Source organism: Brachyhypopomus gauderio, chromosome 19 (assembly GCF_052324685.1).
Source record: "Brachyhypopomus gauderio isolate BG-103 chromosome 19, BGAUD_0.2, whole genome shotgun sequence".
NCBI classification, from domain to species: domain Eukaryota; kingdom Metazoa; phylum Chordata; class Actinopteri; order Gymnotiformes; family Hypopomidae; genus Brachyhypopomus; species Brachyhypopomus gauderio.
The window spans coordinates 5,026,094-5,049,628 of record NC_135229.1 but is presented as its reverse complement, the minus strand read 5'-3'; the positions used below and the strand labels follow the sequence as shown (position 1 = coordinate 5,049,628).

The window sequence follows — 23,535 nt, the reverse complement described above, 5'->3', positions numbered from 1 at the left end:
TGGCTTAGCAGTCCATCTCTACTTTATCTGATTTATTCTGGTTATTTAAAGATATATTCCAATCAAACTGGTGTCACTGAATTGTTTCACACTCATTTAATGTGAGCTGCTAAAAAATGTCATATTGAATGCACTCTAAACTAAAGTTTGAAATTACAAGGAGTCTGAACTATGGTTTTAGTTGTAAACAATGTTTTTATTGGAGACTCTCCATTCAGATTTCAGTGAAGTTCAGGTTCAGATGACGGGCAGGCCCAGCTCGACTCCCAGACAAGGAGGAGTATCCAGTGCCCCAGGGTCCTCTGCTCAGGGGCTTGTGGCACCTACGTGTGGTTAGCACCACCTGCAGTGACTGCCACCCCCCCCCCCCCCCCCCCCCCCCGGGTTAGGAGTGCATTTAGTGCTAAATAAAATAAATATTTTTACTGTGTGTCCTATGGATATGTGAAAATTTCAAGAGGCTGATGTGTTTATAAATTTGGTGTAGGCCAGTTAATGGTAAGCAAGTGTATCCTTTCCAGTCAACAAGAACGTAAAGGATGATCTGTTGTTCTTGTAAAATGATACATTTTTTTTTACCAGAAGTCTTAATCCTGACTCATGATTAATTGGAATGCAGGGTTTTTTTTTTTTTATTAATATGTTGTAACTTTGTGACATCATCCAGTTCTATGAAAGAACAACTGGCCTGTTGTGGTGAGCCAAAAAAGCTAAGCTCTTAATTTACTGGTCAATGTACGTTCCGGCTCGCCTATGGACACGAGCTCTGGGTTGTGACCGAAAGAATGAGATCAAGTGACTGAAACAATTTCCTCCGCAGGGTGTTCAGGCTCTCCCGTAGAGATGGGGTGAGTTTAGTCATCTGGGAAGGACTCGGAGTAGAGCCAATGCTCCTCCATGTAGAGAGGAGCCAGTTGAGGTGGTTCAGGCATCTGGTCCAGAAGCCGCCTGGTCACTCCCTGGTGATGTGTACAGCAAGCATAGAGCCACTAGCAGTAGCACTAACAAACAATGTCCACTAAAACTAAAGCACTAACAATGTTGTTGACTCATGAAATCCTCTTGAAGCATGTAACCATCAAAAATGTATGCTATTTAGGGCAGGGTTACATTACCACATATAACTGAGAAACGTCTGCGCCAACACTGCTTGACCGTCACATCATAATGGGCAAAATGTTGAAGACAACATGCTGTAATAATATTTTCACTTGGTGTTTTAGCGCCACCTTATGGCAATATTAAATATGTAGGTTAAATAATATGGCTTGAACTTGATTGGTATCATAGCGAGTCTGGTTTGTTCAGGTGCCTATAGAAACATTGTTTTCATTCCTTTACTAGATTTTTGGCTTTTTGGAAGATTTTTTTTTTATTTACCTATATGACCAAGCATTTGTGAAGTTTGTGCAAAACCCAGGCATGACATCATTCTTATTACACAACATTACATCACAATGACCTGCACAACTATGGTTCAAACACCTGGCATAGGTGTTACAGTTCCATCATCTAGCAAGTGTTTCGTCAGTGCATACGTAGCGTCTATAAAGTGCTTTTGCCTATGAACAGAAAATGCTAAATAGCATCCTCTGTGGTCACGAAACTCAACAGTCACAGAATTCGGTGAACACCTGAACAGATCGGGTGGCGATTGGGACAACCACCTCATCTGGAGATCGGGAGATGTTCTTACATCATTCTGCTTTACTGGTGCTCATTTTCCAAATCCATGCTAAAATATTGAGTACAGTTACAGGGTCAGCTTCAGAAGCCATAATAGGTTGAATGTTATGTGTCCGCTGTGGTAGAGAGTCTGTAGTTTATGTGAATTGTCCAACAGAACGGTAGTTTCATTCATTTAGGTATCGTGTAGAATTCCTGGTCTTCATCACTGTGGCACAGATGGTTTCAGTTTTGGAAGTATCCACAGAACTGTAGATGGTTTGTGGAGGTCACACAGATCCTTCCAGATGGTCATGTCTCTATGCAATCAGGAAACAAGATGGAAAAATAAGATGCAACAATTATGTGTGAAAGAATTACCATAATTGAATAAAACCCTTAGAGCTATGAGATGATTCTGTTTAATGTTTAATAAAGTTTAGAAATAAGGAATCAAGAAGAATCAAGCTGAATAAAATCATAACAAATCGGAGCCACTGCTGCCCCTGGTAGAAAATGACTGAGCCAGCATGTCTGTGTTGCTATTTCAGAACATGGCCATTTTTACTCTATATTCACTGTATGGAGATTCTCTACCTGTCCAGTACTCAGTTCAGGATCTGGAACGTTCTGACTGTTTTTACCACTACTGGGAGGTTCGGCTGACTTCTGCACAACACTGTTCATCTTGAAAGCTTCTGAGGATTCATTCATGTTCTGCAGAAAGGGTCAGTCCAACTGTCATAAACATACAGCAAACATGTACTAACAAGTGTTTGGGTGTTGTGCGGGCTATGTTCAACTGTTCTACAGAACACTGAACATTGTTGGTGATACATCTTTGTCCTGCAGTCAAACTGTGCGTGTATGTGTGTGTGTGCATCTTGGGGGGACTAGCAATGTTCTACTCAAAAGCTGTAGTAGATGGTGTTATTGACAATGTCTGCATGAATATCAATGTTAAACAAACGACTTTACTAATTACTTGAGATGTAGTGCCAGTGGTTCCAAGCTGCATGAAACCTGCAAACAATAAACAAGCAAAAGGAGGCGTAACACTTTAAATTTCAATAACGTTTGAAATGTAGGACACGTAGTGAAATGTAGTGTCCTTTTATTAAAAATAGGCTGTGCTAGAAAAATGTTTTTAAATTTATTAGAAGTAGCAATACCTGTTTTGCGTTTCTTGTATATCAATTTATAAACTATAAACAGGACTATGACAATGATGACGACCCCCACACTGCCCAGAACTATCAACTGAGAGTGATTGGCTTGTGTTTTAATTTCTAATGGAGGAAAAATAAAATAGCATGAGAATACATAAAAATAATAATTTTAAAACATCTTTATCATGGCATGCAGGTGATTATGTATGCAAGTGCAGATATGAACCTTCAGGAAAGCAGAGTTTGATATTCAGGGTAGTGTGCCGTGACATGGCTTTGTTGCTGACATTGCAGATTACAGTACTGCCACTGATAAGCAGGAAGAGGGTGAGGTTGGATGATGTCACATGATTCGTCTCACAGGTTTCATTAGAACAGTAGGTGGAGGCCGAGAGGTTCTGACTTTCACAGGACACATTACACGTGCCATTGCTTTGCTGAGGACGACTATAGGTAAGATTTGGAGCCAACACTGGATCTGGGTACACAAACATCAAATCATATCACACAAGTTTGTACTGTTGGTTACATATACTGAAAGCAAAACAGTTCTAAAGTCCCTTTAGGGCACAGTACTCTCACTTTCCTTCTCTTCTATTGTTAATTCATAATTACAGATAGCATAAAGTCATTTCAATTAACAAAAAAATACTGTTGATTCAGGAATGCACTAAGTGAGTTCAGTGCTGCAGTACTTACCCAGTACAGTGAGTGTGTTCTCAGCAATGATGATTTCCCGAACCAGATCATCTATTTTCACGGTATACTTTCCAGTGTCATTCTTAGTTAGGTTCTTCAGTGTCATATCAAATGTGGTCTTATTAAACTCCACTCTGCCCTCATAAGCACGATATACATGTACATTTTCAAGGTGTTTTGTGTATTTCAGCATGAATTTGTTATTAAACATCCATTTAAGTTCTTTGAAGTTTGCAGTGTTTTGCTCGTCCAGATGAAATTCCAGTGAACTCCCAACCACCTTAAACACATCACTGGACACTGAAACAAAGATAAGGCATTTAGCTAACAACAATAGTAAGATTTTATCTTAACATATTAATATTTTAGGACAATATTATTAATATAACCAGCAGGTGTAGTTCGCCACCCAGTAAAATGCAACATTATTTATAGGTTTTCATTACCTTTAAGAGTAAGAAATAGATAATTACAATTAAAAGAACTAACAAAAGTTGTTGACGGGGGGGGGGGGGTGCGGGGGGTTTGGGGGTTGTATGGTCATTAAATGACTTGTGCGCTAGGCGCCATCCTGCAGCAATTATAGCTTATTTTCATTAATTTTCATACGGAAAACTGTATTCTGAGCTTGTGATTAGGCGGGCCCAGCTGCCAATCAGGGTGGGCCTGGCCCACACAGGCCTGCTCGTAGATCCGCCCCTGACTGGACTGTGATTGGTTTGCTTTAGTTTGGCCTCCTATTCTTTCGGATATGTTAAACAAAACACTTCCACCTCATAGGTAGCAGAACGAGAATCAATGCTACATGTGTCTGAAAGGAATAATAATTCTTTACTTTGTTTTACCATAAATTAAAAATATTCGAATAACATACAGATTCGTGAAAATGTACTTAATTTACAAATTACATGTAGTTAATTACTGTTCACGTTTGTATCTGATTGAGAACTGAGTAGCTTCAGTCATAATGGCGTAAAAGCACTACTATGAGTTTAAGCACATGAACCATGGTGTTTTAGTCACGTTTATGCATAGAGAGCTAAGAAACACACCCATGTTTCACTCCATTGCTCATCTACTGATACTGTGACACATTTATTTCCTCACATGACATCCTTTTTGCAACCAGTTACCAAATGACTCATGTAATCTTCACTGAGTGATTGAGTTTTTAATATTCTCATGTAAAGTCCTCAATTGAATGATTACCATAATGTTTTAATTCACAGTGATCAGAATATTTTGTGCAGAAATGTAATCACTTTTGGATGTTTTAAAACACTGAATGATATTCATGTATCAACACATTCTGACTCCCAGTCAAGGCAGACGAGCTACAGGTTATAGGCTGATCATACAGGTTCATGTCTACAACTGAAGACGATTCAACAACATACCTGTGAAAGACATCAAAATGGAGAGAATTACTGTCAGCTGCATTAGTGTTGCCATTATGTTGAGTCTGATCAGCTTTCACTCTGCAAAGGAAGTTCAAACAAGTTCTTAAAAAAATTACATTTTATTCTATTAAGCAGGTGAGACCAGTATATGTGAAGCACTGGAGGACCCATGACTACCCAGATTTGGTAATGAAATGAGCTGAATTAGGTGTTGTTAGGAACAGCACACAGCCCCTCCCTCCGGACAGTTGGCCTTACACCTGTCTCTCATATACACACCCATTCCTTGAGTAAAAACAAAGTCACGCTTTTGGATTGTGAAGTATTGCAGACTCATGCCGCATTCAGAGCGTTCTCCTAACTCCGTTGCCTGCCGGTGTACTGATCTCTGCTTCCCTCATAGACCTCGTCCCCAGCCCAGTCCTTCTGTACCTCCCGGACTCTGCTTTCTCGTTGTGAACCTGGACCGGCCTGACTCTCCACCTCACACTCCGGTGTGCAATGCCGTTGTGTACAACTGTCAGTAATCACCTTCAGCGACTGCTATATGTTCAATAAAAGAGATTTTATTCCGCAGTTGGATCCTTCTCTGCTTAGTTCATTCATTACAGCGGTCAAGGGCGAAAACTGTTGTACTCGGGCAACTGTAATTTAAATATCCACAGGGATCAGAAAACCACATGTATTAATCAGTATGGATTACAAACTGTAATGGTTGTGAACCAGAAGACAGCGAAGGATCCATATGCAGATCAGATAAATATTGTATCTTTTAATAAATGCACAAAATACATTAAACAGAGGTCCCAAAGGGACAACCCAGAAAGGTAGTGGGCAGCCGCACGAAAGAGGGCGAGGCAAAAAGAGGAGAGTCAAAATCCAGGCAGAGAGTCAAAAACCAAAAAGTACTAGGAGCGGCAGGCAGAGGTACAAATAGGGCTATACAAACAGAGAGAATATCACTAAGCAGACCAAGGTAATGAGTGGAATCAGACAGAGAGATACAGAACAATGGCTTGGTAATGCAACGCAAGGAGGCAATACTTCGCAATGGTCCTTAAGTAGGGTGGTTTGAATAACTAATAGAATTCAAGAGTGCTGGGGTGGGTTTCCCGATAATGAACGATCTTAGAAAGTTACGAACAACTTTAAAAATGACGTAACTTTAACCCATCTGTGCAGTTAGAACACACACACACACACACACACACACACACACACACACACACACACACACACTCACACACACACACACACACACTCACAAGTGATTACAAGTGATTACTAGGGATTACAGAGTGGTGGGCAGCCCTAGCCCGGTGCCCGAGGAGCAGTTGGGGTTAGGTGCCTTACTCAAGGGCACCTCAGTCATGGCCTCAGGTATAGGAATCGAACCCACAAGACCAGTTCCCTACCACCAGGCCATGACTGCCCAAGATGCAGAGGCGGAGTCAACTAAGAACTACTTAGAACTCGTTCGTAAATTTGGAGACTACAAAGGCTTTTGGGAAACACTCGTAAATTTGGCGTTCTTAATGAACTTTTTTTTTTTTTTGCACATGGTGTTTATAGAAAATAAATTTTTTGGTGTATCTAGGCAAAAACATTTCTTATAATTTGACTTCGGTTGTCCAGGCCAGCCTGGTAAAGTCCTTCTCTCCTTTCTCCTGGTAACTCTACCAAAATATTTCTTTCCTCTGTCTCATCATCCTCCTCATCTTCCTCTTCTTGGACATGTATGCCAGCTTGCACTGCAATGTTTTCCAGCATAGCACATACAACAATTACAGCACAGCTGCGTTCTGGAGAATACCGAAGGCCACCAGATGACTTGTGGAGGCACCGAAAACGCATTTTCCACATGCCCAAAGCTCTCTCGATCACACATCGTGTTCTGCTGTGTGCCATGTTGTATCTCTCCTCAGCCTCAGTCTGGGGATTTGATACAGGAGTGAGTATGTAGCTTCGGAGAGGATACCCACTGTCCGCTAATATCAATGTCCACCATCAAATGCACCATCCCTAGCCATCGGACACAGAATTGGCCCAGATGAAGGAGTCATGAGTACTCCCAGGCCACTTTGCCAAAATGTCCGTAAAGAGGCCTTGGTGGTTGCATATTACTTGGACATTCAAAGCAGAGAAGCCCTTACGGCAGGTGTAGATTGGGCTCAAGAGGCTGGGAGTGAGTATGGGGATCAGAGTGCCGTCCACTGCACCAACAACTCCAGGAATGTTTGCAATTGCATGAAAACCAATTTTAGCTTCATGTAATGCATCCCTAGTTCTTGGAAATTTGATGTATGCTGCTGCATGGCGAAGCAATGCCTTGGTAACAGCATGCACACATTTAGATACTGCAGCCTTGCTTAGTCCGTGGGCATCACCAACAGTCTGCAGAAAAAAAATCGGAGGGCTGCCAATAACTGCACCGTGGGGCTAAGGGCAACATTTCTCCTCGTTCCTCTAGCCAGCTCCTCCTGCACAAGTTCAAGGAGGGCCATGATCTCACCCCTATGCAGCCGGTATCTGTCACACAGCACATTGTCAGGAACATCTAGGGGGTTCATATTCAAACACTGTGTGGCATTCAGGCGAACTGCATGGCTTCGTGGATTACGTCGTCGTCGTCTTCTTAAATGTCTCCGATTCAAATCCAAAATCCTTTGAAGTGCCGCCATGTTAATCTCACAGCACAATTACTAGCCTTATTCCAGATTACTTATATGTGCTACTGATTAATTGGCCGATTTGATTGGTTAAGTTAAAACAAGCTTAATAGGCCAACTTGTAGCCATTTATTTGCGAAGGATACTGTGAGGGGCGGGGTGAGCAACTAAAATGGAAGCGATCACGCCAAGTCTCAGGGAAAAAGGATGGTTTAATAGAAGGTGTGCTAACCAAAACCCGTGCAATAGATCCAAATTAAGGATATAATGACCAGCGGTCAACTGGTACAAAGACAAGACATATATAGGCAAACAAACGACCCTCCGGTGAGACGGATCACGGGCTCCGCCCACCTGAGGGACGCACATGACGTCACAGAACAACAACAACAACAGCCGCTGTGGACGGAGGCGGCCGGTAGGGGGCCGCCTCACCGTGACAGACCCCCCCACCAAGCCGCACTCCCCTCCACTGGGTGTGTGGCATACAGCGGCTGCACACAAAACACGAAGGGGCAGGAAGGCAGGGACTGGCAGGAATACACCTCCTGCAGTCCGGGAGCTGGAACATTAAACACACAACATTAAACAGCTCACCTCCCTGGGCGGGACCCTGGACCGACCGGGCCGTTCATAACACAAAACCACGCCCCGGTCGGTCACAGGGCCCTCACGCCCTAACCGGCGTTCAGCCAGAGAGCCCCAAGGGTGTGCGGATGAGGAGCTACGACTCCTTCATCGTCCTTAGTGTGTGTGTGTGTGTGTGTGTGTGTGTGCAGGTTACCTCCCCGAGGCGTGGCTACTTTTCCTCCTGGACCTACCTCCTCCCAGAGCTGCCTTCTGCTAGGGGTCACCCCAGCCTCCTGGGAAGCCAACCCCTCCCAGGGCCTCTCATCGCATAGTGGACTCCTCCACCCAACCCAGGAGCGCCAGAGACCGAGGCCCAGAGCACTCCCGACGCGGGCTAGGGAGCAGCCCCAAGGGCCTTCTGGTCACCCCGGGTAGGAGGGAGGATCTCCTCCTAGAGTGCGGCTCTGGTACTCCACCGCTCTGTGGGGGGCCGCGGGCGGGTGGGATTCCCGGGTCTCTCTCCGCCCGCCTCTGGCCTCTGGGGGAATGCTGTCGCAGCTACCCACCCTTGCTGGTAAGTACATTCCATACATCTATCCTATGTTGCACTTCTAGGTTGCACATAAACACACACTCACACACACCCATACATTGCACTCATCTGTACTATATGTATTTGGTTTACTTTCTGTACTTCTTTGCAGTGGTCATTTGAGCTGGTTGCGTGTTTTATTTTATTAATATTATTATTATTATTATTTTATTATTATTATTTTTTTTTCTTCTTTTCTTTTTCTTCTCCTTTCTTCTCCTACCTCTGTCTTTTCCCTTTTTATTATTTCTCTCCCCCTCTTTTCTTGGTCCACCTAACCCCAATAATTATCACTATTGTTATCACTATATATTGTTATCACTACACTATATATTATACAGAATTGTTATAATTGCCATTTAAATCTGTACATAAAAACAAAGTTGTCCTCCAAAGATGGGGGGGTGGAGGTGGGCCAAAAAAAAAAAAAAGGAGGGAGGATCTCCATCTCCAGCAGGAGCTTCTCAGACTGGAGCCCTATGGTCCCCAAACATCCGGGGGCCCCAGCCCTCTAGGGAGGGGCTCTTCATGACCAGGCTCCGATCACCCCACAACACAAGGGGGCTCCTGCCAGGTGGAGACCCCCACAAGGTCCAGGGACACCGCCAGGGAGAAGCACATGCACAGAAACACACACACACACACACACACCCACACACACCCAAACACACACCAACATAAAACACAAACGTGCCTCAGACGCCCTCCGTGCCATACCCAGTGGCACGGTACCACAGCGCCCCCCCCCCCCCCCAAAACACACATTTAAGGGGAGGAGCATGCGCGGAATTACATGTAACAGTTGACAACACGCCAGGACAAAACACACACACTAATACTAGACAAACAAACAAAAACGGCATGCAAACACACAGACGGGACCTACACATGCGCGCTCGACATAAACACACAGTGATGCGCCGCTCAGAGTCGCAGTCGCTCCCCACATTTAACACAAGACACACAGTGACGAGCGGCGACCGCGTCACACATAAAACGTTTAACATTAAACACAATGAGCACGCACACTGATCCATACGTCCGTCGACATGTACACACGTTTAAGCCACACAAAACATGAAGAGCCTTTCCAGGGAAGACGCCCTGGTCCTCGCCGTGCCACAAACACGGTGGAGCTCTTCAAACAAACAAACAAACAACAGACACGAAGAGTTTTCCCAGGGCAGACAGCCCTGGTCCTCGCCGTGCCACAAACACAAAACAAAAGCACGGCAGAACTCTTCACAAAACACCACGCAGACAAACACTTACCATGAGACATGACCATGAACGAAGCAGAAAGAAAAAGAGACTGGCGGCTTCCGAAGGGTGGCTGGTCATTCTGTGACGGGCGGGGTGAGCAACTAAAATGGAAGCGATCACGCCAAGTCTCAGGGAAAAAGGATGGTTTAATAGAAAGTGTGCAAACCAAAACCCGTGCAATAGATCCAAATTAAGGATATAATGACCAGCGGTCAACTGGTACAAAGACAAGACATATATAGGCAAACAAACGACCCTCAGGTGAGACGGATCACGGGCTCCGCCCACCTGAGGGACGCACATGACGTCACAGAACAACAACAACAGCCGCTGTGGACAGAGGCGGCCGGTAGGGGGCCGCCTCACCGTGACAGATACATTAATTGGGAAAGTCTGATTAACTACACGATGATGAACTGAGATATTTAATTAAATATTCGGGAACATATCAGCTAATGCTAAATAATTCAAAGTAGTTGTTGACACTTAATGTTGTATAAATTGATTTTAGAGCCTTATGTTCTAGAGAAATGTAAAGTTGAGTGTCATCTGCATATTGATGATAACTAATACCATGTTTAATAATAATATGTGGTAATGGAAGCATATATAGGTTGAATAGTAACGGCCCAAGACTTGAACCTTGGGGGACGCCACAAGTTATTTTTTGATGTGTGGAGGAAGAGGTACCTAATGCTACATAGTAATCACGCCCAGTTAGGTACGATCTAAACCAGTCTAAGACTAAGACATTAAGGCCTATCCAACTCTGTAGTCAATCAAGAAGTATTTCATGATCAACGATGACAAAAGCGGCACTTAAATCTAGCAGAAAAAGGACTGAGAGTTTGCTTGCATCCTTATTCAATCTCAAGTAATTTACTACCTTAACTAGGGCTGTTTCAGTGCTGTGGAGAGCTCTGAAACCAGATTGAAAAATATCATTTATTTGATTTACTTTGACATAATCATTCAACTGGATTGACACAACTTTTTCAATGATTTTGCTAAGAAAGGAAAGGTTAGATATAGGTTGATAATGATTGAGAATTGTGGGATCAAGATTTCTGTTCTTTAATAGTGGTTTAACCATTGCAGTTTTAAAAGTTTTAGGGAATTCACCCAATTTCAGAGACTGATTATGTGACGGGCGGTGTGAGCAATTGAAAAGGAAGCGATCACGCCAAGTCTCAGCACTGTAAAAAATCTTTGTTTGCTTATGTTCTGTGAATATAAAAATTTATGTGGGCAAAGCATGAAACATAAAAATAGTTACTCCAAAAACAAAAAACGAGTTGCTGCTGCATTTTTACCATTCAACTTAATATTTTGTGTTCAGTGAATGAGCATTATGGTTCTCAGTCAACATGTCAAGTCCAAAGTAAAAAACTGTGTTGGGCGAGCAATAGTGGTAGTGGTGAAACTAATGCGCATGCTCGAGAGATTTTCTTGGCGCCTTCTGCACCAAAACTAAAATGAAGGCCCAGCGTTTCACCATTTATCTAGAGGACTTCAAACGTTCACTGAGTGAAGTTAATGTGGATCTTTACTACGCCACCCCATCTAACTTACGTTGGGGAACGTAAGTTGTTGGTTCTCCGCCAGTTGAGTATGATGAGGCTCAACTGATGAGGCTCAGGGATTCCGTGTCATACAGCGCCGTGCTCAGGGTCCTAGTGCCTGTAGAATTAATGGCCCGATTAACGTAATTTAAAAACCAGGACATTTCCACAGTTTTAAAAAATATCCCGGGACGCCCGGGACAGGACGTGAAATACGGACATGTCCCGGGAAATACGGACGTTTGGTCACCCTAGTCCCCCCTCCCTTAGAACCAGTGTGTTTTTGCCATTAGCGTATTGCTAATAAATTAGCATTGAGCTAACGTTGGTGTCATGGCTCATTCTTGTCCTCCTGACTTGACGACGTTTCAATTTTTATTATGTTTATAAAGCAGCTCTCATATGCCTGTTTGGTAATATTTTATGTTTACTTTTTGACATGCAAATAAAATGCACAATTACTTAATTATATTCTGTATATTTTGAATTTTTAATTAATACTGATTCATTTATTTATTATATATTTAATCTTATTTTGTGACTTGGCTTTGATATACAAATTGTGAGAATGGCTTAATGTAAAAAGGGTAGGTAAAATAAGCTACAAGCTTCAACCTATACCTTTTCGGTTATATGTATTTTGCTGACAGGTTTATTTATAACTGAGGTTGTGTTGTTGTTTTGTTGATATATATATTCTTTTTGATTGTGGAGCACATAACCGAAATAAAAACTTTTCAAACTCAAATTTACTTCATAAAGCATAAAACCAGGGCTCTCAAGTTTTAGATTCATGCCAGAGTGTGAGAGTTGTTGACGGGGGGGGGTTGTATATGTTGTATATCGCGATCGATCACCAGTGGAGGGCGACATAGATATGGATCGGAGGTAAATAAACTAGGATGGTTTAATAGAAAGTGTGCAAACCAAAACCCGTGCAAAAGATCCAAATTAAGGATATAATGACCAGTGGTCAACTGGTACAAAGACAGGACATATATAGGCAAACAAACGATCCTCAGGTGAGACGGATCACGGGCTCCGCCCACCTGAGGGACTCACATGACGTCACCAAACAACAACAACAACAGCCGCTGTGGACAGAGGCGGCCGGTAGGGGGCCGCCTCACCGTGACAGATTAACAATCGTTGAAACTTCATTTGCTAATGAGCTCAGAACCTGCTTGAAAAAGCATGTTGGTAAAGGGTCCATAAAGTAGAACTTTATTTATTGTTACGGTCATGGCTCCGGACCCTTCCCTGTGTGTGTGTCGCTACGTGGTCTGCGTGCCGTTATGTCCATGTATGTAGTTCCGTGGGTGTGGGTCGTTTGTGAGCGTGTTCGTAATCACACCTGTGCCTTGTCTCGAGATCACGAGGATATGTGTGAAACACCTATTTAATGTGCGTTCGTGCAATGTCTTGTGCTCGTCTTTGTCTAATGCTTGTGCCTTGCGTGTTGCAGTGCTCGTGCTGTTCGCACCGCACTTTCACTATTTGTTACACGTCGAATAAATGTTATATGTTCTTGCACCTGCTCGTTGTGCCTGTCTCCTCCCAACGTTACATTTATTCTGTAAAGCACTTTGAGTTGCATGTATGTATGAAAGGTGCTATACAAATAAATATTATTATTAATAATAATAATAATAATAATAATAATAATAATAAACGAAGTCACTGTTGCTATAGTGTTATTTTAAGAGATATTTATTATACAGTAACATCACATAAATGAAAAGAAATGTCTTGTCAGTTGTGAGTTGTTAAATGGCAAGACTGTTATTTTTGCTTATGTTTAATATTTCCACATTGATGGATGGATGGGTGGATGGATGGATGGATAGATGGATAGATGGATGGATGGCTTGATATTGTCACGGTACGGCGGCCCCCTACTGGTCGCCCCCGTCTACAGCAGCAGCTTGTCCTGTGGGTGTGGCGTTGTGTTCGTCCCTCAGGTGGGCGGAGCCCACGATCCGTCTCACCTGAGGGTCGTTTGTTCGTCTATATATGTCTTGTCTTTGTACCAGTTGACTGCTGGTTATTATATCCTTAATTCGGATCAGTTCACGGGTTTTGGTTTGCGCACTTTACATATTAAACCATCCTATTTCCCTGAGACTTGGCGTGATCGCTTCCATTTATTTTCGCTCACCCTGCCCGTCACAGAATAACCAGCCACCTTCGGAAGCCGCCAGTCTCCTTTGCTTTTTCCTTCGTTCGTGGTCATGTCTTGTGGTAAGTGTTTGTCTGCGTGGTGTTTTATGTGAAGAGCTTCGCCGTGCTTATGTGTTTTGTGTATGTGTGTAGCACGGCAAGGACCAGGGCAGTCTGCCCTGGGAAAGCTCTTCCTGTACATTGTTTGTCGGTCTGAAGAGTTTCGCCGTGCATTAGTGTTGTGAGTGGCACGGCGAAGACCGGGGCGTCTTCCCCGGGAAACTCTTCATGTTGTGTGAGTGTAAAGTGTGTACGTGTGAACGGGCGTCTGGATCAGTGTGCGTGCTCGTGGTGTTGAATGTTCCATGTTTTGTGTAAAGCGCGAAAGCCGCTCCTCACTGTCGCCTCGCTCCCCGTTGTGTTGTGTTTCATGTGGGGAGTGACTGCGAACACGAGCGGCGCGTCGCTGTTATGTGTTTAAACCGAGCGCGCATGTGTGGGTCTCGTCCGTTCGTCGTCTGTACACCGTTTTTGTCTAGTCTTTGCGTGTGTGGTGTTCTTGCGTGCCCGTGATTATGTTGAATGTAATTCCACACATGCTCCTCCCCCTTGAGTGTGTGTTGGGGGTGGACCAGTGATGGTCCCGTGCCACGGGGAGTGGCACGGAGGGCGTCGCTCCTGAGGGAGGCCCTGACCAGGAACGTGGGGGGTTCTCCTGAGCAGGTGGAGGTCCCCTGCTAAGACGGAGACCCCTCCCCCATTGTAAGGGGGATCAGGGCAGTGCGCGTCTATGTTTTGTGTTGGTGGGTGTGTGTGTGTGCATTTTGTGTTTTATGTGCAGGTGCTTCTCCCTGGCGGTGGATCGTGGCAGTCCTGGACCTTGTGGGGGTCTCCAGCCGGCAGGAGCCCCCTTATGTTGTGGGGTGACCGGAGCCCGGTCGGAAAGAGCCCCTCCCTAGAGGGCTGGGGCCCCCGGATGTTTGGGGACGATAGGGCTCTGGTCCGAAGAGCTCCTGCTGAAGATGGAGATCCTCCCTCCTGCTCGGGGTGACCAGGAGGCCCTTGGGGGCTGTTCTCTGGCGCTCCTGGGTTTGGTGGAGGAGTCCACCTCGTAAAGTCAGGCCCCGGCTGGGGCTGACTCCCCAGGAGGCTGGGGTGGCCCCTAGCAGAAGGCAGGGGCCAGCTCCGGGAGGAGGTAGGTCCAGGAGGTGACTTAGCCACGCCCCAGGGAGGTAACCTGCACACACACACCCCGGACGGACACGGAGCCGTGGCCCGCCGTCCTCGCACCTGTGGGGCTATGCGGCTTAAGGCCGGTTAGGGCGTGAGGGCCCTGTGACCGACCGGGGCGTGGTTTTGTCTTGTTGACGGCCCAGTCGGTCCAGGGTCCCGCCCAGGTAGGCGAGCTAACCTGTTTGTGTTTTGTGTTTCAGCTCCGGGACTACAGGGGGTGTGTCCCTTGTCCCTGCCTGCCTGCCCCTTTGTTTTGTGTGCTGCTGCTGTAGGCCGCACAGCCGGTGGAGGGGAGTGCGGCTTGGAGGGGGGATCTGTCACGGTACGGCGGCCCCCTACTGGTCGCCCCCGTCTACAGCAGCAGCTTGTCCTGTGGGTGTGGCATTGTGTTCGTCCCTCAGGTGGGCGGAGCCCGCGATCCGTCTCACCTGAGGGTCGTTTGTTCGTCTATATATGTCTTGTCTTTGTACCAGTTGACTGCTGGTTATTATATCCTTAATTCGGATCAGTTCACGGGTTTTGGTTTGCGCACTTTACATATTAAACCATCCTATTTCCCTGAGACTTGGCGTGATCGCTTCCATTTATTTTCGCTCACCCTGCCCGTCACAGATATGTAATATAATTATAATACTGAACCTGCAAACTGTAGTTGCATTCTGCATTATTACTATGATCATTTCCCAAAATAATACATAGTTGACTGGTTTAACCTGCCACCTCTTCTAGTGTAGCTTATTGGCACCACAGAATGGTTAACAGTGAGACAACAAGCCTAAACCCTTACTTGTAATACAACGAAGTATTCTTAAATCAGCGGGATTTCCCATATGCTAATGATGCTAATGACTACATTTCTGTAATGAATAAACCACCCAAAATCGGCCTTTAAGGGTTTTAAAGTAATGTGATCTGTGAAAATCAAATTGGGCTTCTGTTGAATGTCATCAGTGAAAATCTAAAATAAACATATCAATTAGATATGTACAAAGACCAACAAAAATGATTGGTTTACTTTCACTCTAGAAAGTAGGCTAAAACAAAGTACATTCTTCTATTATGAAATATACCCAAACATTTTCATTTCACTGCATTAACACAAATAGTAAAATGTTCAAGATTATGAATAATATTAATTTGTAAAGTTAGCTCAAATTAAAAGTTCAGATTTTCTCCATTAAACAGCCCTAGTGTGAGCTGTTACACAGACACATGTGGCAAGCAGACCCATGATTGTATGACGAACATTATGGTTCTACACCTGACATTCACTAAAAATAGAGCACTAACAATGAACATACTATATATACATTAAGGAATGTACTCACAGATAGTGCAGTAAGAAGGAATGAGCTGATGAAGAACACTGCCAGCGTCTTCAAAACAGCGTAAAGTAAAAGGAAGTGTCACAGGATATATGATGTTTCACAATAAAAGTATGTATAGAGTATAAGATGCGTATGGATCAAAATTAAAGTGTGGAAAATACAGTAGTTATGAATTTATGGTAATATGAGTTTTAGAGACTTAATGTGTGTACGTTACAAAGTCACGTCCTGAATTGTTATACTGAAGCTGACCTGTTTTCGTGTAAATATACATCAGTCTCATTATCTGTCTGCCGGTTTCTCTCTCTCTTTCTTTCTCTCTCTCTCCCTGTTTGTCATAACATTTAATACATAGATGAGACATTAATTTGCATGAGAAGCCAGAAACATTAACAAAATTGAAACCTGAGGCAAACACACGTGAACAGAAGAGTCTTCATGTCTTTTGCCACATCTCTTTCTGTTTCGTGCTTCCTCCTTTTCCCCCAAGATGTGGAACTTTTGCTACTATATTAGGTTATTTTTGAAACAGCACAGCATGTGTAGGACTATCATGTTGATGACACAGACAGAGAAAAGGGGGGTTTTCATGTTGTCGACTCATACTTTGGTCTTGTGACATAGACCCAACACACACACAAAAAAATGTTATGCTATATGAAGACATTCCTTAAAAGATATTAAATAAATTATAGGGTTAGGTATATTTATATTTAGACCACTTAAAGAATTTGGGCCACATATACCTGCTGTGTGAACATAACCTAAAGAGCTAGTTGACCATCTGTAGCCATGGGCAGTTTGGGTTAGTCATCTCCTTTCTGTTCAACAGTGTTCTACTTCTGAAAAGACTAGTTGGGTTGTGGGTAATTTTGTCATCATTGATGGTCACATGTTCCAAGATTCAAGCTATGCACAAGACAGACCTAAATCAAAACAACATCCACTAACACACCCACAACATCCACTAACACACCCACAACACCCACTAACATGTCAAAGGGCTATGGTCTGTAACTGCACATCTATAGTGGAAATCATTCAGGAAGAAGTGCCTACTAGAACTGCCAGTCAGCGTGACAACAGTTGAATTTATTGAATCTATTGAATTTATGGACCAAAAAGGTTTAATGTTTATGTAAGCTGAGAATGCACCTCTGTTAAACATTATACAGCTCAATTTGTATTTATTTTCAAGGCGTTTTTAGTGTCAAATACTTCAGAAAAACATGTACGAAAAACAACCGTACAAAAATGTACAAAATAAACTAAACAAATGTACAAAATACACAAAAAATTAAGTAATCTATGCATTGCAGCTCCTGAACATTTGATAAAGTAAGGACATATATCAACAGTATATATATATATATATATATATATATATATATATATATATATATATATATATATATATTATATATATATATATATATATATATATATATATATATATATATATATATATATATATATATATATATATATATATATATATATATATATATATATATATAAGAATAATATTATGTATATGTATATTCTTATATATATATAAGAATAATACACATACTTAACTTTAAAAATTGTGCTCAATAGCCACTAATTTTGTCTCACATTTTTCAAAATATCGATAAATGAAGTGAGTTAGAGCACTAGTTTCATTTGTTTAGGTATCATGTGAAGGATTCCTGGTCTTCATCACCGTGGCATAGATGGTTTCTGGTTTGGAACATCCCACAGAACTGTAGATAGCTATTGGGAGTCTGCCACATCTTTCCATACATGCTTGTCTCTATGCAATCAGGACACAAAATGGAAAAATACAATCAAAATGATAACTGTCAAAGTATTAACATTATTGAATAAAGCACAGCCATTCTTTCTCTATTTTCACTTACTGTATGGACATTCTCACCTGTCCAGTATTCAGTTCAGGATCTGGAATGTTCTGACAGTTTTTACCACTACCGGGAGGTTGTGCTGACCTCTGCACAGTACTGTACACAGTGGAAGGTTGGACTGGTTTCCCTAACATCCTGAAAGCTGTTGGCGATTCATCTTTGTCCTGCAGAAAGGGTCAGTCCTACTGTCATAAACATTATATACTGTAACCATAAACTAACATGAGTGTGTATGTTGTGGCGGCCATATTTGATGTTCTACTAGTCAGTGTTATTGATACAACAACCTAAATGTTATAAAATAAAATAATATAAAATAAATCAATTATGAGTTGCTACTAGTTACCTGAACTTTAGTTTCATCTGTATCAAACTGCAGGGACCCTAGATAAGTAATTTTAAAAAGGGGTGGAGATTTCAGTTAAATTTCAGTTAATAATGTTTCAAATGTAGGACACATGCTAACCCTCCTTTTATTAAAAATAGGTCCTACAAGAAATAATGTTAATTTGTAAATAATAATAATAAGCATAATAATCTAAATAACATGTAAATTTATTAGAAATAGCAATACCCGTTTTGTTTTTCTTGCGTATCCTTTCATAAACAATAAACAGGGCTACCAGAATGATGACGACCACCACACTGCCCAGAACAGGCATGGTCCATTCCAAATGAGAGTGATTGGCTTGGGTTTTATTGCCTAACAGCAGACAAATAGTTGTGCAATAGTAGTTATGTATATAAAATGACATAAAACAATAGATAACAAAGGATCAGAAAAAGGATCAGTGTATATGTATCTTCAAAAGTACCTTCAAAACAGCAGAATAGTTTAATCTGATTAAGCTCCATGGAAGTGTTTTTCCAACTGACTGGGTTGCTATGGTTGCAGATGACATAACCAGCACTCACTGACAGGGAAAGGGCGAAATCAACCTGTGAGGTCACTTCCTTTTCCTCACAGGTTTCATTATAACAACTAGAGGTGATTGAGCGGTCATGGCCTCTACAGATGATAGTCACGTTACAGGTGTCATTGCTTGGCTGCTGAGGGACTGGAATAAGGACTGGATCCTCCACTGGATCTGAGGGACATAAACACAACCATCACTGTGGTGCTAGTTAACACAATAACATTCATCTAGCACATAACCTACCATTAGATAGCAAATATGTGTAACGTTAGTGTTTTCCAGACTACAAGCCTGTGAAAACCCAAAGCCAATACATCATTCTGTCCTGTTCTACCTCTCAGCTTTGACTGTTTGTATAACTCTGATTAAATAAAACTGTCCGACAATAACTTATATAAAATGCTATAATCACTTGATCTGCATGTCTGCCACACATCTCAGCTCTGCACACTTAACCAAGGTAACCAACTTCTGCCTGGATATCCAGACACAGCATGGGACACATGGATATTCAAAAATATCAGAACGCGTGACCATAGATATGATGATCACAGATGATCCCACTGTCCAGTGTAAGAACATTGTAAGAACTAGTTTTTTTCCATCACCGAGACCTTCCAGAGGACATCGTCATGATTCAGAGACCACAGTTGAACTCCAAGGTGTGGAGGACATTTTTCATAAATCTCAGAGTAAAGTCTTATCTCAGGTTATTGTCCACAGTCCAACAAGCAAATGGAGATCACCAACCAGGAACTAGAGACATTTCTTCATATAAACTACAAGCAAGGCTGACTAGACCAGCTTTCTGACCTCAGAGGAATACTCCCAAAATTCTTTGCCTTATTCAAGTACAGACTTGACACCTTTCTAGTGTACTAGGCTTAAAACTTTCAGCACTGTTCACTACTGTTCAGCGCTGGGTTTAGGCTGGTATCTCTTGTTATTCAGTTTCCATCAAATCATAGACGATTTCTGTATCGAACTAATACTGGTAAATAAAAGGTTCCAATTCTTTGGTGCCAAGAGGTGCCATTTCACAAATAAAGCATGGTACCACCAAAAACGATCTGGCATCCAGATAAGAGGACATGACAGGACATTTGTTAGGAAAGATGTCTGCCCTATATATATTCACCATGTATTTTGTCTCACGTCCCTCAGTTAACACATTTGAGATTCCATTTCAGATATCTTGCCATGAACAAATCTAGCCTATAGACTCTCAGTGACTTTTTGTGAAATAAATCTAATTCCATTTGGGACTGGAAGAAGCTCAGCAGGCATTTTGGATTGTTTACATTAACAAGAAGTCCAAAACTAACACTGTTGTATTAACACTAGAATGTAGACTTACCCAGCACAAATAATTTGTATTCTGCGACATCTTTCTGTTCTTCACCAGTTGTGGTCGCCTTGTATAGTCCACTGTCATTTTTCTGCAGGTTCTTCAGTACTAGAGTGTGGAACTCCTCGCTGAACTCAACTCTGTCTTTATACGCCGAGTACAGCTTTGTCTTGTTGTTTATCTCATAATAAATCATTAAGGTGTTGCTTTCATTAAAGGTCCAGAAAAGTTCCTCAAACCGAGGTCCCTGATTGAGTATGTCAAACTGAACAGAACTGCCGGTCAACTTAAACACATCACAGGACACTAGAAGAAGAAACACATTTTGTTATGTTCTGATTTTGTGTTATTTTAAAAACTGAAATAATAAATCTACAATAAAGAAAAACACATTTCAATGGTCTTGTTATCACAGACTGACCATTGGTGTAAAGATGAAGAAAGATTCATTCAAATTGAACATAGCAACCCATGAGTTATAGACACCTAGAATATGTTTGCAATGAACTGGGGTTCTTATGAGGTGTCTATTGAGTATAGTTATGTAGAATTATTTATGTTATCTTGAGTTTTGAATTGACTAAAGGTGTAAAAAGCAGATGACAGGACAAGTATAGCGATTGAACACGTGTAATGGTATAAAACAGCTAATCATCACGTTCAAACCAAACATACAACCATTTGCATCACTTGCTTTTCTTTCAGCTGTAACTCACCCACAGATGTCCAGAATACGTATAAATAGACACACAAAGGACTTTACCTGTTACTGAGACCAAAACGAAGGGAACGAAAATCAATGAGTGAACTGTCACAACCATACTGGACATGAGCCTCATTCCTTCTGAGGTGTGACCAAAGGTCTTCAGCAGCCTGAAGAACGCCCCGGGGTCCCAGCTCAGCAATGGAGCGCACCAGGGTCTTGTATGATTTCAGTGCAGGGCCGTGAGGAAGACAACAGGAAGTATGTTCACCTCCTACAAATCTTCACTGAGCCTGAACATGATTGTTTGAGTTCTACTTTTTTTTTTTTAACACTTTTTAAAAGAGGCATTTATCTAAGAATATATTAAAATCAAATGTATTTTAAATTTGCTCATTATCTTATGTAACTTCGAAATGGCACTTTTTAAAAAGGATTTGCAATGCAAGGGGATAAAGTTTTCTTCTGTGTTCACTTTCTGTGTGTTTTACCTGTTGCATATCAGTGCTTCCTGCCACATCCTTCCTTTCTTCACAGAATAGAGTTCACACCACATGGTGGGTTCACTCATGCACCTTCATTTTTATAGTAGTCACAATAATGCTGAATGTGTATTTCTTACTCAAGTTTAAATTATGCCATAAACCATATGTCTGCTCAAATACCATGAACAAGACAAATCACACCTAGAAATGTATAAAATAATTAATAAATAAGCCTAGATGTATTTGTTGTTGAGACTGAATGAGGTCATTAATATTAACTTTAACCTTTGACCTAATATTAAATTTGACCTTTCACATACACTTACCAAACAATTTATTTGGTACATATACCTTGCTTGTTAATTCAGATTTACTCTCAAATTAGTAAATCACATGCCTGCAATTCAGTGCATTTAGGCGTGTAGTTGGAACCAAGCATTAAGGTTATTCAAGTGATGAATGTGGCACTAGTCATTGTTAGTGCAGTAGACAAGGACATTCCAGATTCAGAAAGTAAAAGTCCTCACCAAGATTTTGCTCAGGCTTCCTGGATTGTGTTGATTCCAGTAATTTTACCTGGCACTAATTAGAAAATCCAGCAAGCTTGAGTAAATTCCTGGGAAGGAGTTTTACTTTCTGAACCTGGAATGCTTTGGCGAAAGCTACGAACATTTTCGTCAGATAACTATCCACGCAGGTAGCCCACTTCCCCGCTGCAAAGCGATTAGCGCCCTTTGTCTTGCTAATGACACAGCACGTTGGAACTGACCCCACCCTTCCACAAAAAGCTTGTACGATACTGAGAAAAAACCTAACGTGAAGTTGGCATGGTAAGTGCTCGTCTGTATAGCAGATTATAGCAACTGAGGCTATAATCTGCATGAGCTCACCAAAATTGGACAACAGAAGATTGGGAAATTTGCGTGTCTCAGTTTTCCCTGTAACATTTGGATGTATGGTCAGGATTCTGTGTAAACAACATGAAAACATGGATCCATCCTGACATGTATCAATGGTTCGGGTTTAGTGGTGGTGCTGGTGTAATAGTGTGGAGGATATTTTGGCGGCACATGTTGAACTCCTTAATCCCAAGAGAGCATTAGAGTTCAAATGCCATAGCCTACCTGAGTATTGTTGCTGACAATGTCCAACTATTTATGAAACTGTACCCATCTTCTTTCGGATGGCCGTTTCCAGCGGAATAATGCACCATGTGTCAAAGTTCAAGTAATTTAAAGCTTCTTACAGTGGGGAAAATAAGTATTTAGTCAGTCACCAATTGTGCAAGTTCTCCCACTTAAAAAGATGAGAGAGGCCTGTAATTGACATCACAGGTAGACCTCAACTATGAGAGACAAAATGTGAAAAAAAATTGAGAAAATCATTTTGTCTGACTTTTAAAGAATTTATTTGCAAATAATGGTGGAAAATAAGTATTTGGTCACCTACAAACAAGCAAGATTTCTGGCTGTCACATACCTGTAACTTCTTTTTTAAGAGGCTCCTCTTTCCCCCACTCATTACCTGTATTAATGGCACCTATTTGAAGTCGTTAACAGTATAAAAGAAACCTGCCCACAACCTCAAACAGTCACACTCCAAACTCCACTATGGTGAAGACGAAAGAGCTGTCGGAGGCCACCAGAAACCGAATTGTAGGCTGGGAAGACTGAATCTGCAATAGGCAAGCAGCTTGGTGTGAAGAAATCTACTGTGGGAGCAATAATCAGAAAATGGAAGACCTACAAGACCACTACTAATCTCCCTCGATCTGGGGCTCCACGCAAGATCTCAGCCCGTGGGGTCAAAATGATCACAAGAACGGTGAGGAAAAATCCCAGAACCACAAGGGGGGATCTAGTGAATGA

General features: G+C 42.1%; 2 protein-coding genes across 4 annotated transcripts; both read right to left on the bottom strand.

The window, feature by feature from the left end:
* Positions 1–591: 591 nt before the first annotated feature.
* On the bottom strand, positions 592–16,692 carry LOC143483004 (uncharacterized). 3 transcript variants are annotated; one of them, XM_076981664.1, is made up of 9 exons: positions 16,563–16,692; positions 16,311–16,358; positions 4,931–5,011; positions 3,534–3,833; positions 3,061–3,312; positions 2,838–2,954; positions 2,651–2,688; positions 2,263–2,382; positions 593–1,985 (listed from the first exon to the last, which is right to left on the bottom strand). In XM_076981664.1, exons 3-9 carry the CDS (start codon positions 4,983–4,985, stop codon positions 1,956–1,958), a joined length of 912 nt encoding a protein of 303 aa, XP_076837779.1. In that variant the 5' UTR covers positions 4,986–5,011; positions 16,311–16,358; positions 16,563–16,692; the 3' UTR covers positions 593–1,955. The 3 variants fall into 3 exon arrangements, with proteins under 3 accessions (XP_076837780.1, XP_076837779.1, XP_076837778.1); XM_076981665.1 differs by lacking the exons at positions 16,311–16,358; positions 16,563–16,692 and adding an exon at positions 11,600–11,618 and having other exon boundaries at positions 592–1,985; XM_076981663.1 differs by lacking the exon at positions 16,563–16,692 and having other exon boundaries at positions 594–1,985; positions 16,311–16,376.
* Positions 16,693–17,894: 1,202 nt separating this feature from the next.
* Positions 17,895–21,414, bottom strand: LOC143483058 (SLAM family member 5-like). The gene is made up of 7 exons (XM_076981749.1): positions 21,243–21,414; positions 20,489–20,785; positions 19,030–19,302; positions 18,789–18,917; positions 18,561–18,598; positions 18,229–18,378; positions 17,895–18,105 (listed from the first exon to the last, which is right to left on the bottom strand). Exons 1-7 carry the CDS (start codon positions 21,316–21,318, stop codon positions 17,980–17,982), a joined length of 1,089 nt encoding a protein of 362 aa, XP_076837864.1. The 5' UTR covers positions 21,319–21,414; the 3' UTR covers positions 17,895–17,979.
* Between the last annotated feature and the right edge of the window lie 2,121 nt (positions 21,415–23,535).

What these genes read in the sequence shown, in the direction of transcription:
- LOC143483004 (XM_076981664.1), bottom strand. Translation starts at nt 4,985, where the DNA reads ATGGCAACACTAATGCAGCTGACAGTAATTCTCTCCATTTTGATGTCT. An exon ending in CAAACTCTGCTTTCCTGAAG is followed by an intron (nt 2,955 to 3,060) that starts GTTCATATCTGC and finishes TTCCTCCATTAG; the next exon opens with AAATTAAAACACAAGCCAAT. An exon ending in CTGAACTGAGTACTGGACAG is followed by an intron (nt 1,986 to 2,262) that starts GTAGAGAATCTC and finishes CTGATTGCATAG; the next exon opens with AGACATGACCATCTGGAAGG.
- LOC143483058 (XM_076981749.1), bottom strand. Translation starts at nt 21,318, where the DNA reads ATGAGGCTCATGTCCAGTATGGTTGTGACAGTTCACTCATTGATTTTC. An exon ending in CGTTTTGGTCTCAGTAACAG is followed by an intron (nt 20,786 to 21,242) that starts GTAAAGTCCTTT and finishes TTCTTCTTCTAG; the next exon opens with TGTCCTGTGATGTGTTTAAG. An exon ending in CTGAACTGAATACTGGACAG is followed by an intron (nt 18,106 to 18,228) that starts GTGAGAATGTCC and finishes CTGATTGCATAG; the next exon opens with AGACAAGCATGTATGGAAAG.